General features: G+C 38.0%; 1 protein-coding gene across 1 annotated transcript in view; it reads right to left on the bottom strand.

Annotated features, from left to right (window-relative positions):
- Window positions 1-22,278, bottom strand: part of STPG4 (sperm-tail PG-rich repeat containing 4) — a gene marked incomplete in the record, with an annotated part of 41,677 nt that extends 19,399 nt beyond the window's left edge. Inside the window, 5 exon segments of the mRNA XM_072410286.1 lie at window positions 8,754-8,808; window positions 10,277-10,341; window positions 13,476-13,727; window positions 18,831-18,902; window positions 22,228-22,278. Coding sequence (XP_072266387.1) covers window positions 8,754-8,808; window positions 10,277-10,341; window positions 13,476-13,727; window positions 18,831-18,902; window positions 22,228-22,278 — 495 coding nt within the window.
- Window positions 22,279-22,586: the final 308 nt, after the last annotated feature.

The following is a 22,586-nucleotide window of genomic DNA, read 5'->3' as shown; positions in this document are numbered from 1 at the left end:
GGCCTTCCATATGCACAGTGCTAGACACTACACACAAGTTCTTTTCCTGTTGCCCAGCAACAATTCAAGAGGCAAAAATCCCAGCAAACACTAAACAACTAAGAGAGCGGAGCAGTGTGATATGGCATTCAGCATGTCAGCAAGTTCAAACGTGTTATTATTTAAGGAGCAGATAATGAATTGGATGCATCCTGCACCCACATACAACAGAGTCTGCTGCTATGTAGAGATACTGACGCATGCACACGTCTCCAGATCATTTATAACTTATCATTGCAATCTGTCCTCCTGTTATATTCTACATGAACATATATCCTAGTAAATTTCACTGCAACACCTGCAAATTCCAACTTGGAAATTAATTTATGCATCCACATCTGATGCAGTATGGCAGCAGTAAAATAAAACTCCAGACAGGCAGCTACATTTACAGTTGTAGTACAAATATGGAAATGTTTATTTGCCATGGAATTTGTCATTCATAAAACCCTGCCACACAGAATAGCCAGGTCTTTATACTTCACTCCAGCCAGCGGTCTGTTCATGGTGTGAAAGGGGCATTTATATCTGTATGAATTTCTTTATTGTTTTTGTACAAGTGGATTGCTGCAAAAATATTTTTGATGGCTCTGGAATGCATTGAAACTTGTTTTTTCTTTTCCTACAAATATTTAGAACTAAAACTTTTGACTAGAGGGGGCAGAACCCTTTTCAGGGTTATATTGCTGACAGACCTTCTAAGAGGTCTGTTTATAAAGCAATGAATTTAGCATTCACCAAACATTCGAAGGGTGGAGGACTGTCCATGCTTATGTGTTTTCAGTAACAAATAATTTTTCATCGCCAGATAATGTTTTTTTTTTCGTTTGCCAAATTTTCATTGTTTTTTTATGTCCCCATTGATGGGATTTAGGGCCAAATCGTGTCTAGAAGACTCAGCTACAAGATTCATATGTCTGAAGCAAACAGCACTATGGGTCAAAGCTATGCACCTACCTGTCATTTCACAAGGTGTGCACTTCTAATAAAGTATGTGAAACTAGATAAATTATGATATTCAATCAAAGATGTGTTGGTGGTGGGAGAAGGGGGAGCAAAGCTGCTTCCTTCCTTTGGGTGCCATTTTGCCATATTACATCTTTGGGGTGAATACTGGATCACCAGGTTCTGGTGATCATTGCCCCCAAAATAGAAAATGTAGGAAAGATTTTTGCCAAAATACAAAATGAGAGTAAATATTCCAATGAGGATACCTGTTGAAGGGACAATTGTATAAGAGATAAATTTTAGAAAAAACTCAATCACTCACAGGGCAGGGAACGAAGGGAAGTCCCCCTAATCAAACTACAAGATATTAACCATTCTTAGGCTTAGGTACACAAGTGCAATAAGATCCTTTCCAATGACAAATGACTACACGATGCATGAGCGAGAGCTGTACACCGGTCTGCCCTATGGAGAGGGGAAGGGGACAACGGACTCTCTTCCCTTCATTTTCATTAAGATCGTTCGCTGTCCATAGCCCGTTGGTCGACAATGGATGACAAGCACTGTACACACACAAGAGTTTTGTCTGATTAGCGGACAAGAACCACTGCACATGTGTACATAGCCTTATTGAGAGAGAGAGAGAGAGAAAGAAAGAAAGATATTTAAGAGCAAGGTATAAAAACAAAAATAACTGCAGAAAGACAGAAAGAAAGAGAGAAAGAAAGAAAAAGAAAGAAAGAAAGAAAGAAAGAAAGAAAGAAAGAAAAAGAAAGAAAGAAAGAAAAAGAAAGAAAGAAAGAAAAAGAAAGAAAGAAAGAAAGAAAGAAAGAAAGAAAGAAAAAGAAAGAAAGAAAGAAAGAAAGAAAGAAAGAAAGAAAGAAAGAAAGAAAGAAAGAAAGAAAAAGAAAGAAAGAAAGAAAGAAAGAAAGAAAGAAAGAAAGAAAGAAAGAAAGAAAAGATATTTAAGAGCAAGGTATAAAAACAAAAATAACAGTGTAATAAAGGTTTTACACTAACTAAAAGGTAAATATTCCTTTAAAATTGTTCAGGGGATTCAGGACATCTCTGTAAGGAACAATATAACCCGTTGATGTTAAATAAAACAATTAATCCTGTTGGTTTGGCAGGCATCCGACTGTGCTATCCCCTGCAGCATGTGATGGTTTAATTTAAATAATACTGAACAGTGTATCCCACTAAGTCAGGGCTTAGCTAAATAATAGGTTATGTGACTCGTCTTACCTCTTTCCTCTCTGTACCATGTTAGCTATGTGGACTTGTGATTGCCTAAAATATTTCTCTGCGTGTTGTGTACAAGGCTACAAGTGCATGACTTCAACTGTTGTTTAAGTGCTGACAAAAATCATTATGGTGCTTTAGAATCTTCCATAAACCTCACAATAAAAGTATATAATGAAAAAACTTTTTATTTTTATATTTAACCACAGTATTAGGTCTTATATATGTAAGTATAATAAATTTCCAATAAGCACATATTTGTAACTATTATTGAACTATTCACCTTACCTATTACAAGGGATTGAATAACAAGCTGCATCAATAAAACTACTAATAAAAAAACTTATTCTTATCTTTTTTTTATTTGTGTATGTGCACCAAATGCCTTTGCAAACCCAAGTTAAAACTGTCAGTGACATAATCAATGTGTTACACATGGCCTGTAGGAAGGATCCAACAGGTCAACCAATACAGGCTGGCAGATAAAAACTACAGAAAGTACACATATAAGACCCTGCACAAAAGTAAGTGATCATTTATTATTACAGAACACTTTGGCACAAAAGCAATACTTTACACTGGATTATCGAACAGATCTTGAAAAATTACACAATGAACACCTGTTGCAGACATAGCCAACAGTGGGTCACTGTGCAAAACTGACTTGGTGACCCAAGAGGGATGGTAGTGTGCCCTTGTGCAGGGGCACACTATACACCAGGGGTCCCAAACCCCAGATCCTAGTGGGCCATGGCTCTGGCCTGTGCACCCCCCAGCGGGATCAGAGAAGGACCCCGCTTGGGGGATGCACGGACCAGAGCCACAGACCATTTCTCCTGTATACATCGCAGGCTCAGGGCAGTGGACGGGTTGTGTCTCTGGACAGGTCTGAGAGTGCGCAGGGTTCTGGCATCATGATGTCACTCATATGCCCCTTGCGAATCCCAATAATAAATTGTAGATGGGCTGCCACTAAATTTTCATTGGTGTGGATGAGCATTTGCCATAATTTTCAGGAATGCACAGCAAACATGCAACACATTTACCTTTTTGTAGGTACCTTGTAGTGATGACAGGTCCAGGTACCTGTCATCTCTGCTTCCGTAAAGCTGCCATCTTCGCAGGCAACTCATCCAGGTCCATGGCAATCCTCTTTGACCATTGGACAGCCACTGATGATGTAACTTCTGCAAGTGTTCAGGAGTTACATTGTTCTTGGCCCATTCACAGCAGTGCCATGTATAGAGTCTTGCAGTGTAGGCAAAAAACAAAAAGCCACAATTATCTAAGCCTACAATAAAAAAATTTTTTTTGGGTAAAAGAGACATGTCTCTCTTGCCAAAAATCTTGACCACCTGGTGACTTTTCTTTGTGTTTAGGTGTCGTTCCACTTTAATTTTGTCACCAAACTTGATATTCAACAGATCATTATCAAGTGAAAATTAAGCCAATGAAAGCCAATGTTCTGCATGATTCTTTATTTTTTATTTCTATAGACATTATTCCCTGTCTCTGCATGCCTGTTACTTTTTTGTTCCCCATTATAAAAATTTCAGGATCCTTATTTAGACCATCCAACATTGAATGGCCCCATAACATCAATTATTTTAAATGACAATGAACCTGTGTTGCCATATCTGTACATTTCCTTCTCACATTATATTAGCTGGCTGTTTCTTTTTTTTCTATCTTATTTGGAAGCTATTTCATATTTCCCAGGGAGCCCAGAAATTAGTTTAGATCTCTTTAAATGCATATAAATTCTATAGCAATGCTGATGGTCTCAAGTACTACAGCAAAATCCTTCCCCTCCAAACTGATAGGAACAGAAACACTTGAAATCAATTTGAAATATATTACACAAGGGGATACAGGGATCTTTGTTGCTGAAAGGTTTAAAGAAATGTTCTTCTGGAAGAAAAGCAATATTCTAAGAGAGATTTGTGTTTCTACTTGAATGAAGAACATCAATTGTTGCAACTTACAAGTTTCTGGAAATTGTACATGAACATATTAGCGGTGGAAACTCATTATACTGGATGATGGGTCACAGCAAATGTTTTAGTTTTATAGCCACTTTTTTATCATATCATATGTATAACTATTTTGGGAAAGTGAAAAGAAATATCAAGTGAAAGCTTATTGAGATAATGGGGTCTGAAAACTTGATTTGTAATTGTGTGTTACAAAAGTCAAGCATAGCCTGGTGATATATTTACCACTATTACAGCCTTTGGAATGTAGGTGCCACCAGTTCTAATAAACCCTAAGACATACTCTACAGACCCAGAGTATATGCCCTGTTAGAAAACTGTCTTTCCCATAATATGTATGCAACATATATCCTATTCCTAACAACCTCTTTCCTGATGTTTCCTGTGATATCTCCCCTGGAATTTAATTGAAACTTTTGGAGGGGACTTTGGAAAAAGTCCTTCATACCTAGAAAGACTTCAAAAAACAACTGGCCATTTTATAGATAGACTATCATGAGAATTCTCATCACTTTCATAATTCAGCATTCAGACATTATTCAGAGCTAGACCCACAGTTAGGGACATATATTAGACATTATGGGCCAAGACTGGAGACTATCATGGGAGAACCTGGATGATCCAGCAAACCTGCAATGGATTTCCTAAAAATAATTTGCTATTAGTTGGCCAATGTTGTATTCCTGGATCAGATCTATTCCAAGTTTGCTGGATCACCCAGGTTCTCCCGTGATAGCCTATCTACTCCAGTCTTGGAGAGGTCTAGTAAATGAGGCCTAAAATGTCTAATATGTTTACTTTAATAATGCCTGAATGATAAATTATGAAAGTGATATGAAGTGCCCTTGGGAGTTGACATTGGAACATGTGTCCCCATTGGAGAATATACCTTCACTTCTTCCATTCCCAAATTATGGATTCTCCATTGCTTTCTGTCATTGTGACATTAGCAACGAGGACAAATAGAAGGCAGAACTTATCTAGCTGGGTTTTCCATTGCTGTTAACCACTGAGCTAGTATTTCTAGTCTATATACAGAGATTGCCAGTGACAGGAAAAGTTTACTAAGGGCCATTCCCTGATTCGGGTGTTGCACCTATAATTTATGTTATCAGTGCACCACCCAAAAGCTTCCGATCAGTGTAATCTCTGTGAACTGTTTTTAGATTTCACATTAATATTACCTCACTAAGGCAGTGCAGAAATTAATGATGACATGCAAAATGCAGTAACCCATAACATTAACATTGTAATTTCAGAGGAGTGAAAGATGACTTATTATTTATTAGTTACTTGTAATTATATAGTGCTGACATATTACACAGAGCTTTACAGAGACAATAGTCATAATGTAATGTCCCTACCACAGTCATATGTCATTAACTCCTAAGGGGAAGTCAAACAACCTAACTGCATGTTTTTGGGAACTGAACCTGGGACCTAGCACTGCAAAAATGAGTGTGCTATCCACTGAGCCAACTATGCTTCCCCAATGACTTCTACTTGTTTGGAAATGACTACACAAATGTCACCGACAACACTGAATATGCAATAAAGTGTTTCAAAATGTATATATGCTGATGCTGACAAGAATGCTGCAAAGGAATACCTAGAAGCCAATCAGATGTTTCCATTCTTTAACTATCAACGGAAACACATTTTGGTTGATAGGGGAATGCCTCCACTTTTTGCTATATTTGGTTTTATTATAGGACAAGGCACATAGCAATACCATGTCCTAGTGATTATAGTGATTAGTACTATCGCCTTGCAGAACTGCAGTTCTACTACTTCCTACAACGGATGCTATCTGTACGGTTTGATTTCACTCTTACTTTCTGTGGCCTTCCTCCGTGTGATCTTTTTTCATCCAAACACACTGCTAGGGTAATCTGCTCCTTTCTAAAGTTGTTCCCAGAATATGTGTATGATGGTAACAGGGTCATTGACCCAGGAAATGTTATAAGTGGCTGTTCTCTATAAACACTGTAAAACATATAGGACAGCTGTTCTTAATCAGGATTCCCAAGGATCCTAGTGGTTTTCCTAAGAAATTAGCAATTTGTGATTCTTAGATAAGTAGCTAATGACACCAATGATCTTTTAAGATATCTATAAAGAACTCTTTCTTCCCACTGATCACCAATGTTAGCAGCATTCTTTCCACTGGTAGTATGGGACCAGCACTAAAATAAGGAGATCCTTATCCCACTGATCATAATCTAAGATGGTCCTACTCTACTGTCTACCAATGTGTGGTGCCACTTTTTCACTTATTACCAATGGAAGCGCAAACTACCCTGATCACTAACATAAAGGAGCACTCCACTGTCCTTCAGTTTAAGGGCACGTTTCCATTAACCATCCTAGTAGGTTGTCACTTCCCCTGTAAAGAAACTTAGCAAACCGTGTTTAATGTATTTTCCAGCCATTATTATTAGTTGTAGTTTTTTGTTTAGTTTTACCAAAATAATATTTTGGCAGGAAAACTAGAGGATTTTTTTAAACAGTGGATCTGACATTACCTGAAACTTTTCCTGGTGGGAAATTATCCAGGTTCTTGAGTTTCAATGGCAGTAATTGATTTTCCACCAGAGAATGTTTAGTAGATCCCTAGATGTCAATTATGTATACCATATTCCTTTGTTTATATATACTTTAATGTATTGTTTAATGCTAATATACTGTGAGTTTTAGATTTGGTAATTGTGTATAGGGGCTTTCTAACCCTAAAAGTTACTTTAAGGGTCTCTCTATGATAAAAAGTTTGACTGATGTAAGCAATGTACTAACGATGGCACAATCTTTTTGTAGTTGTTGTAATGAACAGTGCAGTGCAAAGGGCATGCTGATTTAAATTGTATTATGCTTCTCTTTTTTCTTTATTTCACATCAGGTGGCATAATGATTTAATAATATAGTATGCTTTTTGTAGCTTTGCTCTTATATGATATATCAGGACATGATATTCCAAAATAGGTGAGTAAGCTGGACAGGTGATAATCGGAGTACAAAAGTCTAATCCTCACCAGGTTTACAAACAACAGGTTGTGGAAATGGAAACCATGGATACATGCTGCCGGTTCCAAGAGGACGTAACCTAAACCGCGCAAGGCAAACAAATCTAAAATTTCAATGCATTATTCACATAATCTCCAAGCAGTAGACATGAATGGGCTTAACAGTGCACAGAAAGTGTTTTACTATTGAGTCTATTATTGTATAGGAACTATGAGATCTACAGGTGTATACTTGGTAGTTATTGTTTAATTTTTAATTGATTACCAGACTTGGAAAGACAAAGTGTTGAGATGCATATAAAGGCTCACAACTTTTGTTTGCACCTGATCTGCTTTACTTTCCCATAAAGTCTACGTGAAGTCAAAATCCACCCCAAGTAACAAATATTTTAAAGCAATTCATTGTGTCTTAAAGGAATATGAAGAGTTGTAGAAGACAGTTTGTTATTCTGGCACTTGATTGACAGCCAGTAAGTACCATTCAGAAGCTAATCAAGCAGGTAACTTGCCACATTCTGCAAAGCAAGCCATCACCTGGGGTGATTTTTTTTTTTTAACAGTGGTTACCTATTGTCTAATGACAAATGCGGATAACATAATACTGTTGCTAGTGCAACCATCTCGCCTCTACTAGAAGCCCTGCAGCGTTTGCTATTATTGCAGGTGGTTCCCTTGTCAGATATGCATATTATATATGTGTTTTATTCTTAATACTGAATATATATATATTCAGTATAATAACCTATAATAGTCTTTTTATTCAACTTTTCACTCACCAACTGTAGCTGTGTAGAAAAACAAAAGCAATCACCTTCAGACACCCAGCGGGAAAATCTGCATGTGTTGTCAAGAAGTAAAAAACCTCTAAACCCTGGTGCCTTGATGACCCTCCCAACTTCTGTGCTTGGTTTTGGATAATGAGTCTATTATTTATTTTTAAGTACCAACAGATTGGAACACAAAGTTAATCATTGCAATGGTCAGTATTTTACATGTCAGAACCACGTTTTTTTCAAGGCCTCTAAGGAGCCTAAAAATGCATTGCAGTCCGGCAAAGAACCTGAGAGTTCCTGCTTACCATTTGTCCACAGTTTGTGCATGCAAAAGTCCAATGTGAAAGAATATCAGGTTGCAGAACAGGTATCCTGCCCTCCTCAGACCTAGTTGGTAAATATGTTATACCTGTCAAATGAAACAAATCTGGAATCTTGGAAAAAGTATACCAACTTACATCTGAGAACTTGACAAAACTTTTATAAAGACAACGAGCAATAATAACAGTCAGTAGAGTATTCAGGGCTACATTAGGAATGGAAACAGTGAATTTAGTTTTATAAAAAGCACTAAGTACTGTATTAGCAGTCTACAATAATTCTCTTTGATAATATCGAGTGCAGCAGATCAATTGGAAAGTGCAGACGTGCCATATTGATAATCCATGCCTGAACAAGGTCTTTACTTGCTCACTGCTGATAAACAGCTACAAAATCCAATCTCTGATTATACTTACTGGAGCAAAGTAGATGGTTGGGAACCTTTGGACCGCAGAACGAAACATGGAGTGCCTACAGAAAGGGAAGAGACACACCACCCATGTTGTGTTAGCAGTACATACACAGGTGCACAACACACTGACAATAGAGGAACATGATGTTAAACATTAACACATCTGACAGGTCACAGATATCTTAATTCATTTACTGTATACACACTGAAATATTTCCATCAGTTCTTTGTTTTTGCAACCTAGCCTGTTTTAAAATAGGACATTATCCAAAACTATATGGAGTATAGAAGATTTGAACCTTTGTTAGTATTCCATTGCAGTTTATTTTTCCTTTAGAGAAAACAATGGGCCTGATTTATTAAAGCTCTCCAAGACTGTCATGGAGGAAACTGGGTGATCCAGCAATCCTGCCATGGATTTCATATTTCCTATTACAGAGAAATTATTTTTTGGATCATCCAGGTTCACCTATGATAGTTTATCTTCTCCAGTCTTGGAGTGCTTAAATAAATAAGTCCCAATGTGTTGTAGGTGCTGTTTGTGTGAAAGCCAAGTTAATTTCTATGGATGCTTTATTACATTGTTTTTTTATTTTATCAAACTAACCTATTATGTGGTTATGTTTATGATGAATTACTTCTTATTTTCTCAATTATACAATGACTTACTCTCAACTTCTGTGTATTGATGAATTAAATTTGAGGAGCAACAGAATCATTTCATTTCAGCCCCATGACCACAGTGTTTTGTATTTTAGCACCGAAACTTTTAACTTTTAGCATTGGATGCTTTTAATGGCAAAAATATAAGAAAACAAATGGGTCATGAGTTAAGTTTTAGGTTGATGGAAAACAGAGGGCCCATTCATACCTGTTCATTTTTGTGTGTACTGGTAACGCATCAGTGCACATTAGGTCAGGCATTGATGATAAAATTGTGTTGTCAGCCCATTAATTTTGAATAGTTTGTGAATATTTGGTGCATGTCACATTCACTGCTTTTAAAAGTTGGAGCAAAGATTCAGTGTTGGGGGGGAGGCTTATTTGTAAGGAAGTTGGCTTAGTGTTAAATTAGGGATAAAGTTAGAGATGGAATGAGTCCCCGGGAAAGTTTTATTACTTACTTTTATGATGAGACCATGTTTAGGTTTTTTTATTCTTTTTTTTTTGGGGGGGGAGGCTGTTTACAAATGGGTGAGGATGGGCCTGATGAAAAATTGAGCCTTACATTTGTCATGGAAGTTAGAGTTAAAGGATTAATTTATTCTTGGTAATTGGAATTAGGTATACTATAATTTTGTATTCTTTTAACCATGTGAAACTCGCCTTTATGCTGCTTTATAGACAAAAAATTCTAATAGGTGGCAACCATGATGTGTTTAATTATTAGCAGCTCTACCAAGATATTAATAGATTTATCTGCATCCCGCCCCTCCACCTGAAAGAAAAGTAAGCTTAGCACTGGGAAAAATGAGAAAAATGCAGACTAATATAACCTTCACAAAATGGCCAAAGTTTTCTACTTACCTGCACGGGTAAATACCCACAGGGCGTGAGCTGAGATTATACTGACAGGGATCTGTGTTTAGGTCCTGCAAATAAAAGGGTCACATATTAGATTCATGAATTTAGTTTACAGAGATTCAGGCTGAGCTGGTTCTGTAGCCAATTAAATAACTATCAATTCATGAAGCTGTCTACTTATGGGATCTAATTATACATTTTTAGTTTATTGATTTGGTCACGATTCGCAATGCTTTCATTGAGATGCAGAGAAGTAATAATATATAAAATAAAAGTACAAACATAAAATTGCCACATATAAAATAGGGTCTCTGTGGCAGCCTTCTGCAGCTTGTCATGAAGGGTCTTTACTTTTCACAATTCTTATGTATCTGTCGCCATAGGCAGTTTTATATCGCTCAGAGCCAGGCTGTCAACTGGCTGTATATTAGTGAGCGAACCTTTCACCCTTCCTTTCAGCGGAATATGTGTGTCCTGTTTCACCATGCAGTTGGTAAATAAAAGAAAGACATATTTAATGTCACCTTTCCCTCCAGGGTGAGCTACAAATATCAGACGTACATAGCTGAGCGCCAGCAATCTGACTTCCTACCTTGCTGCCTCTCCTCTGCAGATTTGCTACTTGCTTCCTATTTTTATACTATAATATAAAAATATCGAAATCCAAATAAATATGTTCAAGCCTGAAAATAATTTATTATGATATATATATATATATATATATATATCAGTGCTGACATATTATGCAGTGCTTTACAGAGTTCATAGTTATATACCTCACAAAAGCTTGCAATTTCTTGTCACTACCATTACCATTGCCATCTAATGCCATTTGCTTACCAGTTTAATATTAAAATGTGAATGACGCAAACTCCTGTAAATATCGGGAGAACATGCAATTTTCATGCTGAAAAAGTTATGGCTATGATTCAAATCTGGGACTCCAGCCATTGATCCACCGTAATGTATATTTACAGGGCACGGTGTTGCCCTGTCTGTCTACTAAACCGAACCAGTACTATAAAATGATGTAGGGTGTCATTTTTTATCTCTCCTTTAGAAAATGCCTGGATTTGCCAGCTGCAGAACTAAACACACCTCTACGCTCTCCTTTGCTGAAAACATCACCCAGTCTTCCGGGATCGGTTCTTTGACTATCTTGACTGGACAGAATGACATCACTCTCGCATAGGCCTGCGGGGGTTCATTCATACCCGGTGTTAGGTCCATGGTGGAAGCCTAGTACTTCTTTATTTGTGGGCTCCTGGTTCTCTGCCAGCCCTTCCCCAGACACTATCCCTTGGGCACTAAGTCCTGGGGGCAACCGAGTGCTGAGAACTGCAACCAGTCTCCCGAAGCCCAGCGGGGCTGCTATAGGTGAAGACTGCTATGTTAGATTGGGGGACTGGTGTCTGGCAAGTACTTTTGCAGGGCCAAGACCTTACACCAGACACCTGGGTATGTTGGGATTGTGTGCACAGCTCAGTGTACACAAAACAGAAGACTGCATATAGGCATGTATATTTGTATTATTGCAGAAGGGACATCACCTGTCTCTCCTGCAATACATAACCTGATTGCTTAGGTTTAGTTCCACTTTACATGTTGAAAGCCCTTGGTCAATGTACATACCACACCCTTTCTGGGGCTTGCTGTTATGTCCCATGCCACCATCTTGTTTTTTCTTGAGTTCTTGATGACGTCTCCCAATCACACACTGTGCAGGCTTGAGAACGGAAGACGTATCTTACCCCAGAATGTAAAAAAAGGAGTGCACACCTCATTCTGCACATACGTGAGATTGTGCATTTGCTTATCCTCACTTGAGGAAGGTCCTCAGAGATGCAGTGCCCAATGCTGGGCATACACAGAAGGAGCTTTCTGCAGCCTTATTTACATAATGTTGAAAATGTGATCATCGGTCCACTTTAAGCATAGACATAGCTGGCATTTTCCATCAAACCTTCAGACAAACTTTTCTTTGTAAAAAAATGTAATACTTCAAACTACATAACATAGTAAAATGTGTTTGTCCTCGGGGACTAAAATGTAATATTAAAGATTAAAACATAATGAAACCGTCATGTTCGTGATTTCTGAATCTGTCCTCAGAGATGATGGTTTTCTTCCATCTGTCTGGGAAATTAGAATGTATGGTTGTGTTTACTTTGAAGTTGCTTTTAGAAGTGTTTTATTAGCAGAATGTTCCTTCTCATCAGTTTCTGGATAGGGGTCAGTCCTGACAGAAGCCTCCTAATGACATTCCAAACATAATTTTCTACATAGGGGTGGGAAAACGAAAATTTGTTGGGGTCTTTGGAGTGGACATCTCCAAAACCAGACCCTGATCTGCCAAGTCAAAAGTTGTAATGGTTTCCAAAGCCCTGAGAGCTGTATGATCAGACACAATTTGTTATGTATTTAATTCAATCCACATTTGGCTTGCTCCTACTTTCTGCTCATTTATAAGAGCACTCAAAACCCATTTTTTCAAACTTGCCTACCCATTTTCTCTGTCTTTTGAAACCGTCGATGTTTCCCACCACTACATATCTCCCATCCTATTGTGTGTTATTTCCCCCACATACTAGATTGTAAGCTCTTCGGGGCAGGGTCCTCTCCTCCTGTGTCACTGTAATATTAATAATAATAATAATAATAATAATAATGATTTGAGAACATAGGCATCAGAAAAGTTTATAAAATGCTTCTCATTTTGAGTAAACTCGATTTCAGGTTTCTGAAATAAAGGCTGTGACCAACATACTGGTACACATTGGTTGGATTTTATTTTTTTTTGCTTCTTTCAGGAAGGAAGTCAGGAAGTCAGCATTTGTCTTCCAGCACTGCTTTAACGATCCAATCATGTGCCAGAAAAAAATCCAGTTTATATAGTTTTACACTCCAAATGAGAACCAGAGCTGGTATACAATTCAGCTGGTTGTAAATAAACACAACTGCTTCTACAGGCCTAAAGTATATGTAAAGGCTAAAGTTTAAATTTTGCCTTATTAAAGTTTTATTGTTGTCCCTGTTCCTTCATTTGTCCTAGTGATCATTGTGCATAGGACCAAAAGTGAGGGCAACCCAAACTTTTAAGTTATTAGGGCAATAGGTGAAGAACAACCCAACAATGGGAACATCTCTGGGATGAACATGTTGTAATATCTGATACAAAGTTCAGAGTGCCTGTGTGTGTTACCTTATCTTTAACGCCGAGTTGTACTGCACTTCTTGGGGTGTTCCTGAATGAATAGGTAAGTGGAATCTTCTCCACCAGATCCCCAAATTCAGTAAATTTGTAGCAGCCTGGCAGCAGAACATCTCCAGACCCAGGCAGATTTAGAGGCTTTTTACGTCCTGTCCCTTTAAAGCTGTACGATTGCTGCACAGGGTTAAGCTTGGCCTCTTGTAGGAAGTCACGAAGGTCATAAGCTCCAGGATGGGGGGTTTCCTTGTAATACAAACAACATGTTAATGTAAACCGTGGGCATGCATGGATACAAACAAAATTCATCCAATGTCTAAATTCCGCTTAATATTTGTATGTTACAAGCATTTATTTTTATTATTGTTAAAGTTTATTTATAAAGAGCCAACATATTACACAGAGCTGCACATTACATAGGGATTGTAAATGACAGATACAAATGATGCACAGGAAGAGGACCTTGCCCATAGCGTACGATCTAGGAGGTTGGGGAGAACAATATATTTGTTAAATGCTGTTATATTCTTGGGTGTATGCATAGCCATATATATTTTTTTTTTTTTTTGTGATAGGATGTAGAATGACAAGTTTTTATTGCTGGGAAGATTCACCCGTTTATTTAGTCTTGGGGGTCGCTGTCACTGAGAGTGAAAGTAAAAGGATGTCCAAAATTAGACAGATGTCACCATAAGAGTTGGGAGGCCATCTTCTAAAGGAGACACCTGTTTTGATGAGAACTTTTTAAAATTGGCAAAAGGTATATTGATTGATTGCAAAGAGATTTATCATCTGTTAGGGTAAGTTCATATCTGCTTTGGGAGTAAGCGATCTTGTGTCGCTCCCTACGGCTGGGTCCTTCCCTTCCAGAATCTGCAGATTTCACAGAGATTGACAGGGAATGGTACTGTATTGTTCTTTTCCTATTCATTCTCATTTTATTACGTTTTTTTTATTACAGGTATATAAAAGAAACACAAACAAGAGAAATGGCAAATAACAATGTAAATCACAGTAGTCAATTCACATTGCTTCAGAGGCCAAAAACCCCACAGGAGCCGGAGCAAGTCTACATAAAATGTTGGGAAATAATCTGCAAATGTTCCTAATAACCGTATAAAGTTTCCCCTTCAAGGGGTGCCTATCTTGTAGGATTCCGTTTGGGGATATGGTAGGGATTAGTTGCCTATAATAATAGCTGGTGCTGTAAGCCTCAATCATTTGGGATGAGAGTGTTTGTTACATAGGTCATGGAAGACAGAGGAAAAGATGGGAAGAGCATAGAAGAATAGGTGTCAGTAGGAAAAAGAGAAGAGAGAGAAGGAAAGAGAAGAGGACTAATAAGTGTGTGCGTGGGGGAGGGCTCAGGGTGGTAGAAGACCATGGGGTGGAGGGTGGATTGGTAAGGTTGTCCCAGTCCTGCTAAATGAATATCAATTACTTGAGTAGATTGAAGGGTATAGAGTTGTGGTATCATTGCAACTGCTCTCATTCATTCTTTAGGGGGCTTCTGCGAGTAGAAGCTTCTTTTGCATCTTCCCCGAGGCAGAGGAAGCTGTAACCACATTGCAACCTCACTGCCAATCTGAGCATAAAAATCTGCTAGGACCATAATGGAAAATTCTTGAATGGCCAAGCCAGTCACCTGATTTAATTACAACTGAGTGTGCCTTCCATAAAGTGAAGGAGAAACAAGCATCTGGAACAAACAGGAGTCAAAGATGGCTGTAGTAGAGGCTTAGTAGTAGTGTAGACAGAGCACCTCTATAGAAGATACTCTCATCTAGTGATGCCTATGATCCTCACTCAGGCTTCAAGCAGTCATTGCATGCAAACAAAATGCAACAAATTCCTAAACATGACTGCTTTAATGTACCTACAATTACTTTTTCCCAAACATTATGGTGTTCTAAAATAAGGGGGACTGGGTATAAAAAGTATTGTGTATCTACATGGAGAAAAAGAAATGCAAATAGATTTAAATTAAAGTCTGGAATGTGAACCTAAATCATGTTTGAATTATTAAATTTAAATTTTACACTAAGGAGCAGAGGGGTAAATTAAAGAAAAATGTGTCTTTGTTTCAAACATGGAGAGCAGTGTAGAAACAAAAAAGCAACAGTTTCCATCAGTAAATGTAAACTATGTGACAGCCCCATTATCAAATGTGACACTTATAACATATTGATATCTCATGGAACACATAAACAGCCTGAACCAACCTGCTGAGTTTCAAGAAATCAATGGCCTAATTATGGGTCTTAATCCTTTTCAAAAAAATAATTTTCTCGAAAGGCTTATTTGCAGCCATTGGTTCGAAGGCACTTATAGGAAACAAGTAGGCCAACTAATATCCAAGGGAGTCCAATCAAACCCTTCTTTCTGATGCTAGTACTTCGTGGGCTAAGATTTACTTCTTCAGGAGAAGGTAGGTTATAAAACAATTCTCTTAAATACAGGCATGCATATTTTCTTCATAGCAAATTGTCCCACTAGTTTCTTATAAGTTCCATCAAACCAGGAACTGCAGGAATACCTTTTGAAAAAAGTAGTTTTTGAAAGGATTAAGACATATAATTAGGCCATTGATTTCTTTAAACTCAGTAGGTTGGTTACATGCTGCTTATGTATTCGGCAAGAATGCGATATCAATATGTTTTTAGGAAAGTGTGCATATATAGAAAAGTATTTACATTTCAAATAAAGAGGTTTTTGTTCTATATAAAAAATAAAATTTTTTGACATGAGCCTTAGTTCTAGTGTTTCACTTCTTTAGGAACACAAATATTTGTTTGATCATTCAGAATTGATCGATAAAATTCCATCTGGACAGAAAATTTGCCAAGGTCAGATCTTAATAAAGGCTAACTACATCATTCAAATAGATAAAATCAATGGGATTATATTTGCTGCATTAAATGATCATTTAAATGGCATGCCAGGTCACCGTACAATGTGTGGCTGCCTTAACAGGAAATTTTACCTCTTGATTTAGAGATTTCCTCCTATTGCATCAGCACAGGAAGTGAGGAAAAGTCCGCTATAACAGTATAACAAACACAGGCAAAAAAAACTATGTGTTGGGACAGGGGTGTCAAACTCTGGCCTGCAACGTTCTTTTTTTTGGCCCCCCAAGAAATCCTAAATATGATATGCAGCTAGTCCGCCGCCGCTGCATTGAAATAGCGCCGCTTCTACAATTCCAGGCATCACTCACGTCTATAGACCAGCAGCCTCTCAGCCTCTGTGTGGCCCCACATTGGAATGTTTTATACATGCACGGAATTGTATTAGCGGTACTATTTCAGTGAAGAGGGAGTTCCAGCCACTCATAACATTAGGCCCCGCATTGGACTGTTTACTTGATGCAGGGAATTGTAGTAGCAGTGCTTTTTCAGTTTCAAGTTTGGTCCGTGACTTTGTATAAGTTTTTAATTTTGGCCCACTGTGTATTTGAGTATGACACCCCTCTGTTAGGAGATACTTATGGGGGCTGGCAATCCTGTGCTATGCTCCACCGCATTATCATTCCCCATTTATTCTATCCAGTGGTGTCATTTGCAGCAGCAAGAAAATAGCAGCATCTTCTGTTTCCCTTTAGCCGTGCAGCCTAAAAAGTACCTTGTCGGCATCCCCAGCACAAACTCTGAGGTTGTGCACAGCTGAAGGGGATTTTAGGAGCTGATTAGTGCTCCTGTGCTGCCATTGGCTGCTGGGGCTTTAAAGCCTTTCTGCTCCCAGTGATCCATACCTGTTATAGTGTTTAGCTGGGCTAATCTGTGCTGGAGAGTTTCTCATGTTATTTACTGATTTGCTGACCATTGCCTGTTTTTGACCCATTGATTACACGCAGCCTGGAACTACCCCTGCCTTTGACCTGACTCTACTTGTGTCTACTCCTTTGACCTGACTCTACGTGTGTCTACTCCCTTTATACATCGTTGGGTGGACTGATTGTCCATGTATGACTTTGGCCTACTCTGGATTTGCCTTGTAGTTCTTGTACTGCCTAATCTATGGGCTCCTGATATGCTGCCAGCCCATCCCCAGATGCCATCCTTGCATCTAAATGTAAGTGTACGATCAAAAAGAAATGGATTAAACCAACCTTTTTTGTTGATAGTGGGCCATTTTTATTTTTGTATACATAATCTAGAAAGTTTTTAATAACTCTCATACATATTGCAAGGTAGAATACTTTTTTGAATTTAGTGATCTTTATCTTTAAAGCCAGAGTATAAATATTACTTATTATTAATATTATAGATAGAGAATATAAGGATTAATTCACTTCTAACACCCCAACAACCTGCTATGAAATTTGATGTGTGATTTTGGTAATTAATTTATAGCATTAATAATATTAGTATTATAAAAAAAAAGTCAAAAGTATTATTTATATTTCTTGCTCTGATATGCCAATGCTCACTCAGAGTCTACGCAGGGAAGGCTGTCACCCTGTACAGATATTTAAATGTCCAAGGGGAAGATGTTCACATGTACTGGTTCCCATGGGAAGAATATAACTCCTTGAGATTATGTATAGACACTGCAGTTGATGTTCTTAGGATTCTTTTTCTTAGGGAAAAATTCGTCCATCCCACGCAATCTTCCTTTATGGATCCCTATAGGATATTATGGTTTTTAGGCAAATCATGGCATAGTATGTAGGGAAGAATGTCACCATTGAGAAATAAAATGGTGTAATAATTTTTAATATAATAAAAGAATAGTTATTGACCTATGGTGACGTTTTAAGTTTGTAGAGAAATCTGTTAATAAATTGTACAGGATACTAGCAAACAGTGTGGCTTTATCAAAGTAAAGTGTATTCTGCTATCCGGCAATAAAGTGCTTGCATGTTTGTCTATGTAGATCTAACCAGCTTCATTCAATCCACTTTCTCTGAGCCCAGGACTTCCCAAACCCACCCCAGACTGTTACTGGGAAATTAATGGAGTTTAGTGGTCATCTTTCTATTACGTGCTTCTCCTCCCATCACCATGCTTCTTATTAGTACATGAATTGATTGGCTCCTTTTACCACTGTTTCCTCTGAGCCTGCAGAACAGGGACTGCAAAAGGTTTGTGCCAGGTGAATTTCAGGTACTTGCATTTGAAAAATACATTTCACACTTTTTAATTGATGGCATATCTTCAATAATGTGTTCTTTTATATTTGTCTACAGTTCAGCTTGACTGTAGGAAAATGGAAATACTGCAAAAGTCTAAGTTTTAAGAGAACAGGGCACGTAGAAAAAGTGGGATTGTGCCTTAAAAGGAGTACAAGAGAATAATTGGATACATGAATGCAAATATTACACATAATAACATATGCATAAAAACTTACCCTAAGTGAGTATAGCCACCATGCATCTCGTTCCGTAAAATGCTTTTTCTTCTGTCTGTCCACATCCTGATCCTGTAGACAATAACACAAACAAGGACTCAACTAAAACCAACCAAATCAAAATATGGACCCATTTGCACCTGAGCAGTTAGGTATTCTACAATGTTCAGTCAATTGGATGTAAGATATTTTTCTAAATAAATCTGTAAATAGAATACATTTTTTTATCGGTGACTACCTACAACCATTGTCTTCAGCCTGCCGGGAGTTCAGTGTTATAATGCAGTCAGCTCATTTCAGTAATGCTGACGTTCAGTTTACAGCAATCACACCCAGACCTGCAAAGGGCTTGAACATAATAACCTAACAACTGAAACAAATACACATTGGGACAGGATCCAGTAATGTCTTTTCCTTATAGATCAAGGTCAACTTTATTGTATATGAAATTATAAATCTACTACAAGTAGGGGAAATAAGATCTAGGAAGAATATTTAATCTACAATAAGGCAGTAAAACGACTCCTAGGATTTATGAATGATCCCTTTAGTAAAATCTGAGACATAAGGCTACCAAGGAATGCAGACTTTATATTACTATAGATTACAGAAAAGTATATTTAAAGATGGGCTCTGGTCCAACCTCTTATATCACTGTTTTAAAAAGATACCCCAACCTTTAATGCCACACAGGTAATTCAACTACCTAAATCTATTCCCCATGGAATGCCTCAAAGCAGAAGTTGATTGTCCAAGAACGTTTGAAAGTTTAAGAAACAACCTGTTATATGTAATTCAATTTCACGGTGCCAGCAGGTCTTTGATAGGTCAAACTTGTCCAAGCCACATGGCTAAACGTGTGAATTGTTGTTAGAAATACACAGATGTTGTAAAAATTCCCATTCATTGTGCTGATGATTCATTATTTTGCAGTCCTTTTGCTAAGGTTTGTATAAGTAATCAAGTTCTTACTGCATAACTGCACTGGTAAGGGACTTAAGCTACGTACACACTTCCAATGCTTCTCGCCCAATAATCGTCTCAGGGCCAATATTGGACGAGAATCTAAAGTGTGCACAGAGCACGTCGTCAATCGTCTGAACGATCATCCTGGCGGATCCACAGACAATGAAGGAGGAACGATCTTAATGCAAATGAAGGGGGACAGCGCGCAGCAGGGTGCCACTCCGTCACTCTCCCCTTCCCGTCTGCATAGAGAAGAACGGTGCTGTATGTACAGTGCTCATTCATGCATCGTGCAGTCCTTAGTCATTGAAAAGGATCGCGAAAGATTCTTTCCAACGATTATTATTGCAAGTGTGTATGCGGCTTTAGATGTGTTGTGTAGTTAGGTGTTCAGATAAGAAAATTAAACCAGATTACAAATTTTTTTTGGCAGGTGACACAGTTCACATGTAAGTGCAGCTACCAATACAGAAAATATATTCATTAAATATAACAATTCACCAAACAGGCCTAACTATTCTATAAGGTATGACAAAAATCATAGCAGAATCTAGTCATTGAAAATGGGATGGATGAACTCTTTCTAATCCTTATAATGCTGTGGAAAGGAATAAAAGTTTCTTTGTAATAAATACAATGAGCACAAAACACACCAGTTTGGTAAATATGGCGGCTTTATTTCAAATTCCCACCTCAATGTTCAGTTTAGAATAAAATGGATCTTACAGGTTATCACCATTACCATTCCCAAGAAGTGTAAAGTGTATGCACACCCCAAAGTAGGTTTGCATTTGCTGTTAGTATGCGTGGTGATTTTACCAGACAAAGCAAATGTAAATGAGACATTACTCACTCCATGGGACTCCATGCAGGGGAGTGTAGTCACCCTGTACTAAAACCCATCCGTAACAAATCAAATATTTAGGGCAGCACCGTGGCCTTTGCAGGGGCTAGGTCCAAGGTTTGAATCTCGGTCAGGACACTATCTGCATGGAGTTTGCAGGTTCTCTGTTTGCGTGGGTTTCCTCCGGGTACCCCGGTTTCCTCCCACATTCCAAAAACATGCGGTTTGGTTAATTGACTTCCCCACAAAAAATTGACCCTAGGCTGTGGTAATGGCATATAACTATGGTAGGGACATCAGATTGTGAGGCCCTTTGAGGACCGTTAGTGACATCACTATGGATTTTGTAAATGGCTGCTTAATATGTCGAGGCTATATAAATACTGTGTAATAATAATAATAATACTAATAAAGAGCCCACATCCACTTAGTCACAGCAGCTTCTACTACTGGATTAGGTGCTAAGAACTGAAATGTACCCACAGCCAGGTGCTAGGAGTAGAAGGAGAACTCAAACTTCAGTAATGACTTCCTAGAGTTTGAAACATAAAACAACATTGAGTAATAAAATAAAAAAAAAGTCAAATCAGTTTGGCGATCCTCTCTTGAGTCTGACCTGCCTGTTTTAGAACATACAAAGAACAGAAATCTGGTCTACTTTAATATATGAAAACTAACTTCATTTTAGAAAATTGTGCTTTGGATTATTTTCCTTCTTTTGGTTGGTGATTTTGATACACTGACTAGGAAGGATCAAGGGGCGGCAGGCCGATCCATCACCTTCCTAGCAAATGAAAGTAGTTGCATTCTAGAATGTATAAGGTTGTCATTGTTTTTGAGGAGGCAACTGAAGCTATATGAGGTCTCTGCAATTTCCTGGATACCCTATGGATGCCCCGCTGCCGCCATGGAAATGCATTCACCTCTGATTCCAACTCACCAGATATACATCAATACACAGACAGAGACCATTAATAGGAGTACAGCAGGGGAACACTTTATTAAAAACATCCCACAGAGGTAACAAAGTCTCCATATATTTTGTGCTATGCTGCTTAGTCCTTGGCAAACCACGCTGGATACGCATAATAATATTTGATGACCTAAGGTGACTAGTCCAGTTGTGCTCTATTCAAATTTGTGGACTACATGGGGTAAATTTTTAAAGCTGTAAATATGACTTTCAACAATTGAAAAAATCAGCCATTTCTGTTGAAAATGGACCTGAAAGATTCTCCACCACTGAATGTTGCTGCATATTTGTTCTGTAAATATTTTATAGGTAACTTCAGAATCGTTTTGTTAGCAAGGCAGAACTAGCATGATCAATTAATGACAGATCACACATTGTAGGAAGAATTTTGTAAAAGATTGAACAAATGTAGAAAGAACATGTAATATGAAAATTTGGATTAGAAATGACTGTTTCTTTGCACAGAACAGCATTACATGTCAGCATTGATTGTCACGTTGCACACTGCCTACTGCTCTGCATCATACAATCCTACCCCACAATATCACCACCCCAGGTGACAGGGTCAGTCTGCCCTAATTGCCTTATAAATAAACATTCATTATATTGCTAACCTTCTTAATCCGCTCATGTTGAATTTTTCTTGGTAAATCCACTGAAGCCATTTCTGTTTCTGATGGTAACTAAAACAAGACATTCTTAAATAGCTCTGCTATACGCCATCACGTGACCCAACTGGATTGTCAAGACAATACCCCCACTAATGCCCTCAAGGTGCTTTTGACATCTAAGCACAATACATACCTGGTCATGTCCAAAAGGGCTGTGCTAAGTAAGTGTCTCACAATAGGGACATAAGTGTAGAAGATTAAAGGATGAGTTGGATATTCTTCTTTGATTTAGATGAATGTTAGACAGGAAAACATTTCTACTGTGCATCAGAGGGACCAAGTAAATTTTCTTTGCACAGCAC

Source organism: Pyxicephalus adspersus, chromosome 4 (genome assembly GCF_032062135.1).
Source record: "Pyxicephalus adspersus chromosome 4, UCB_Pads_2.0, whole genome shotgun sequence".
NCBI lineage: Eukaryota > Metazoa > Chordata > Amphibia > Anura > Pyxicephalidae > Pyxicephalus > Pyxicephalus adspersus.
Note: the sequence above shows the minus strand (reverse complement) of the source record. Positions and strands in the feature narration are given on the sequence as shown.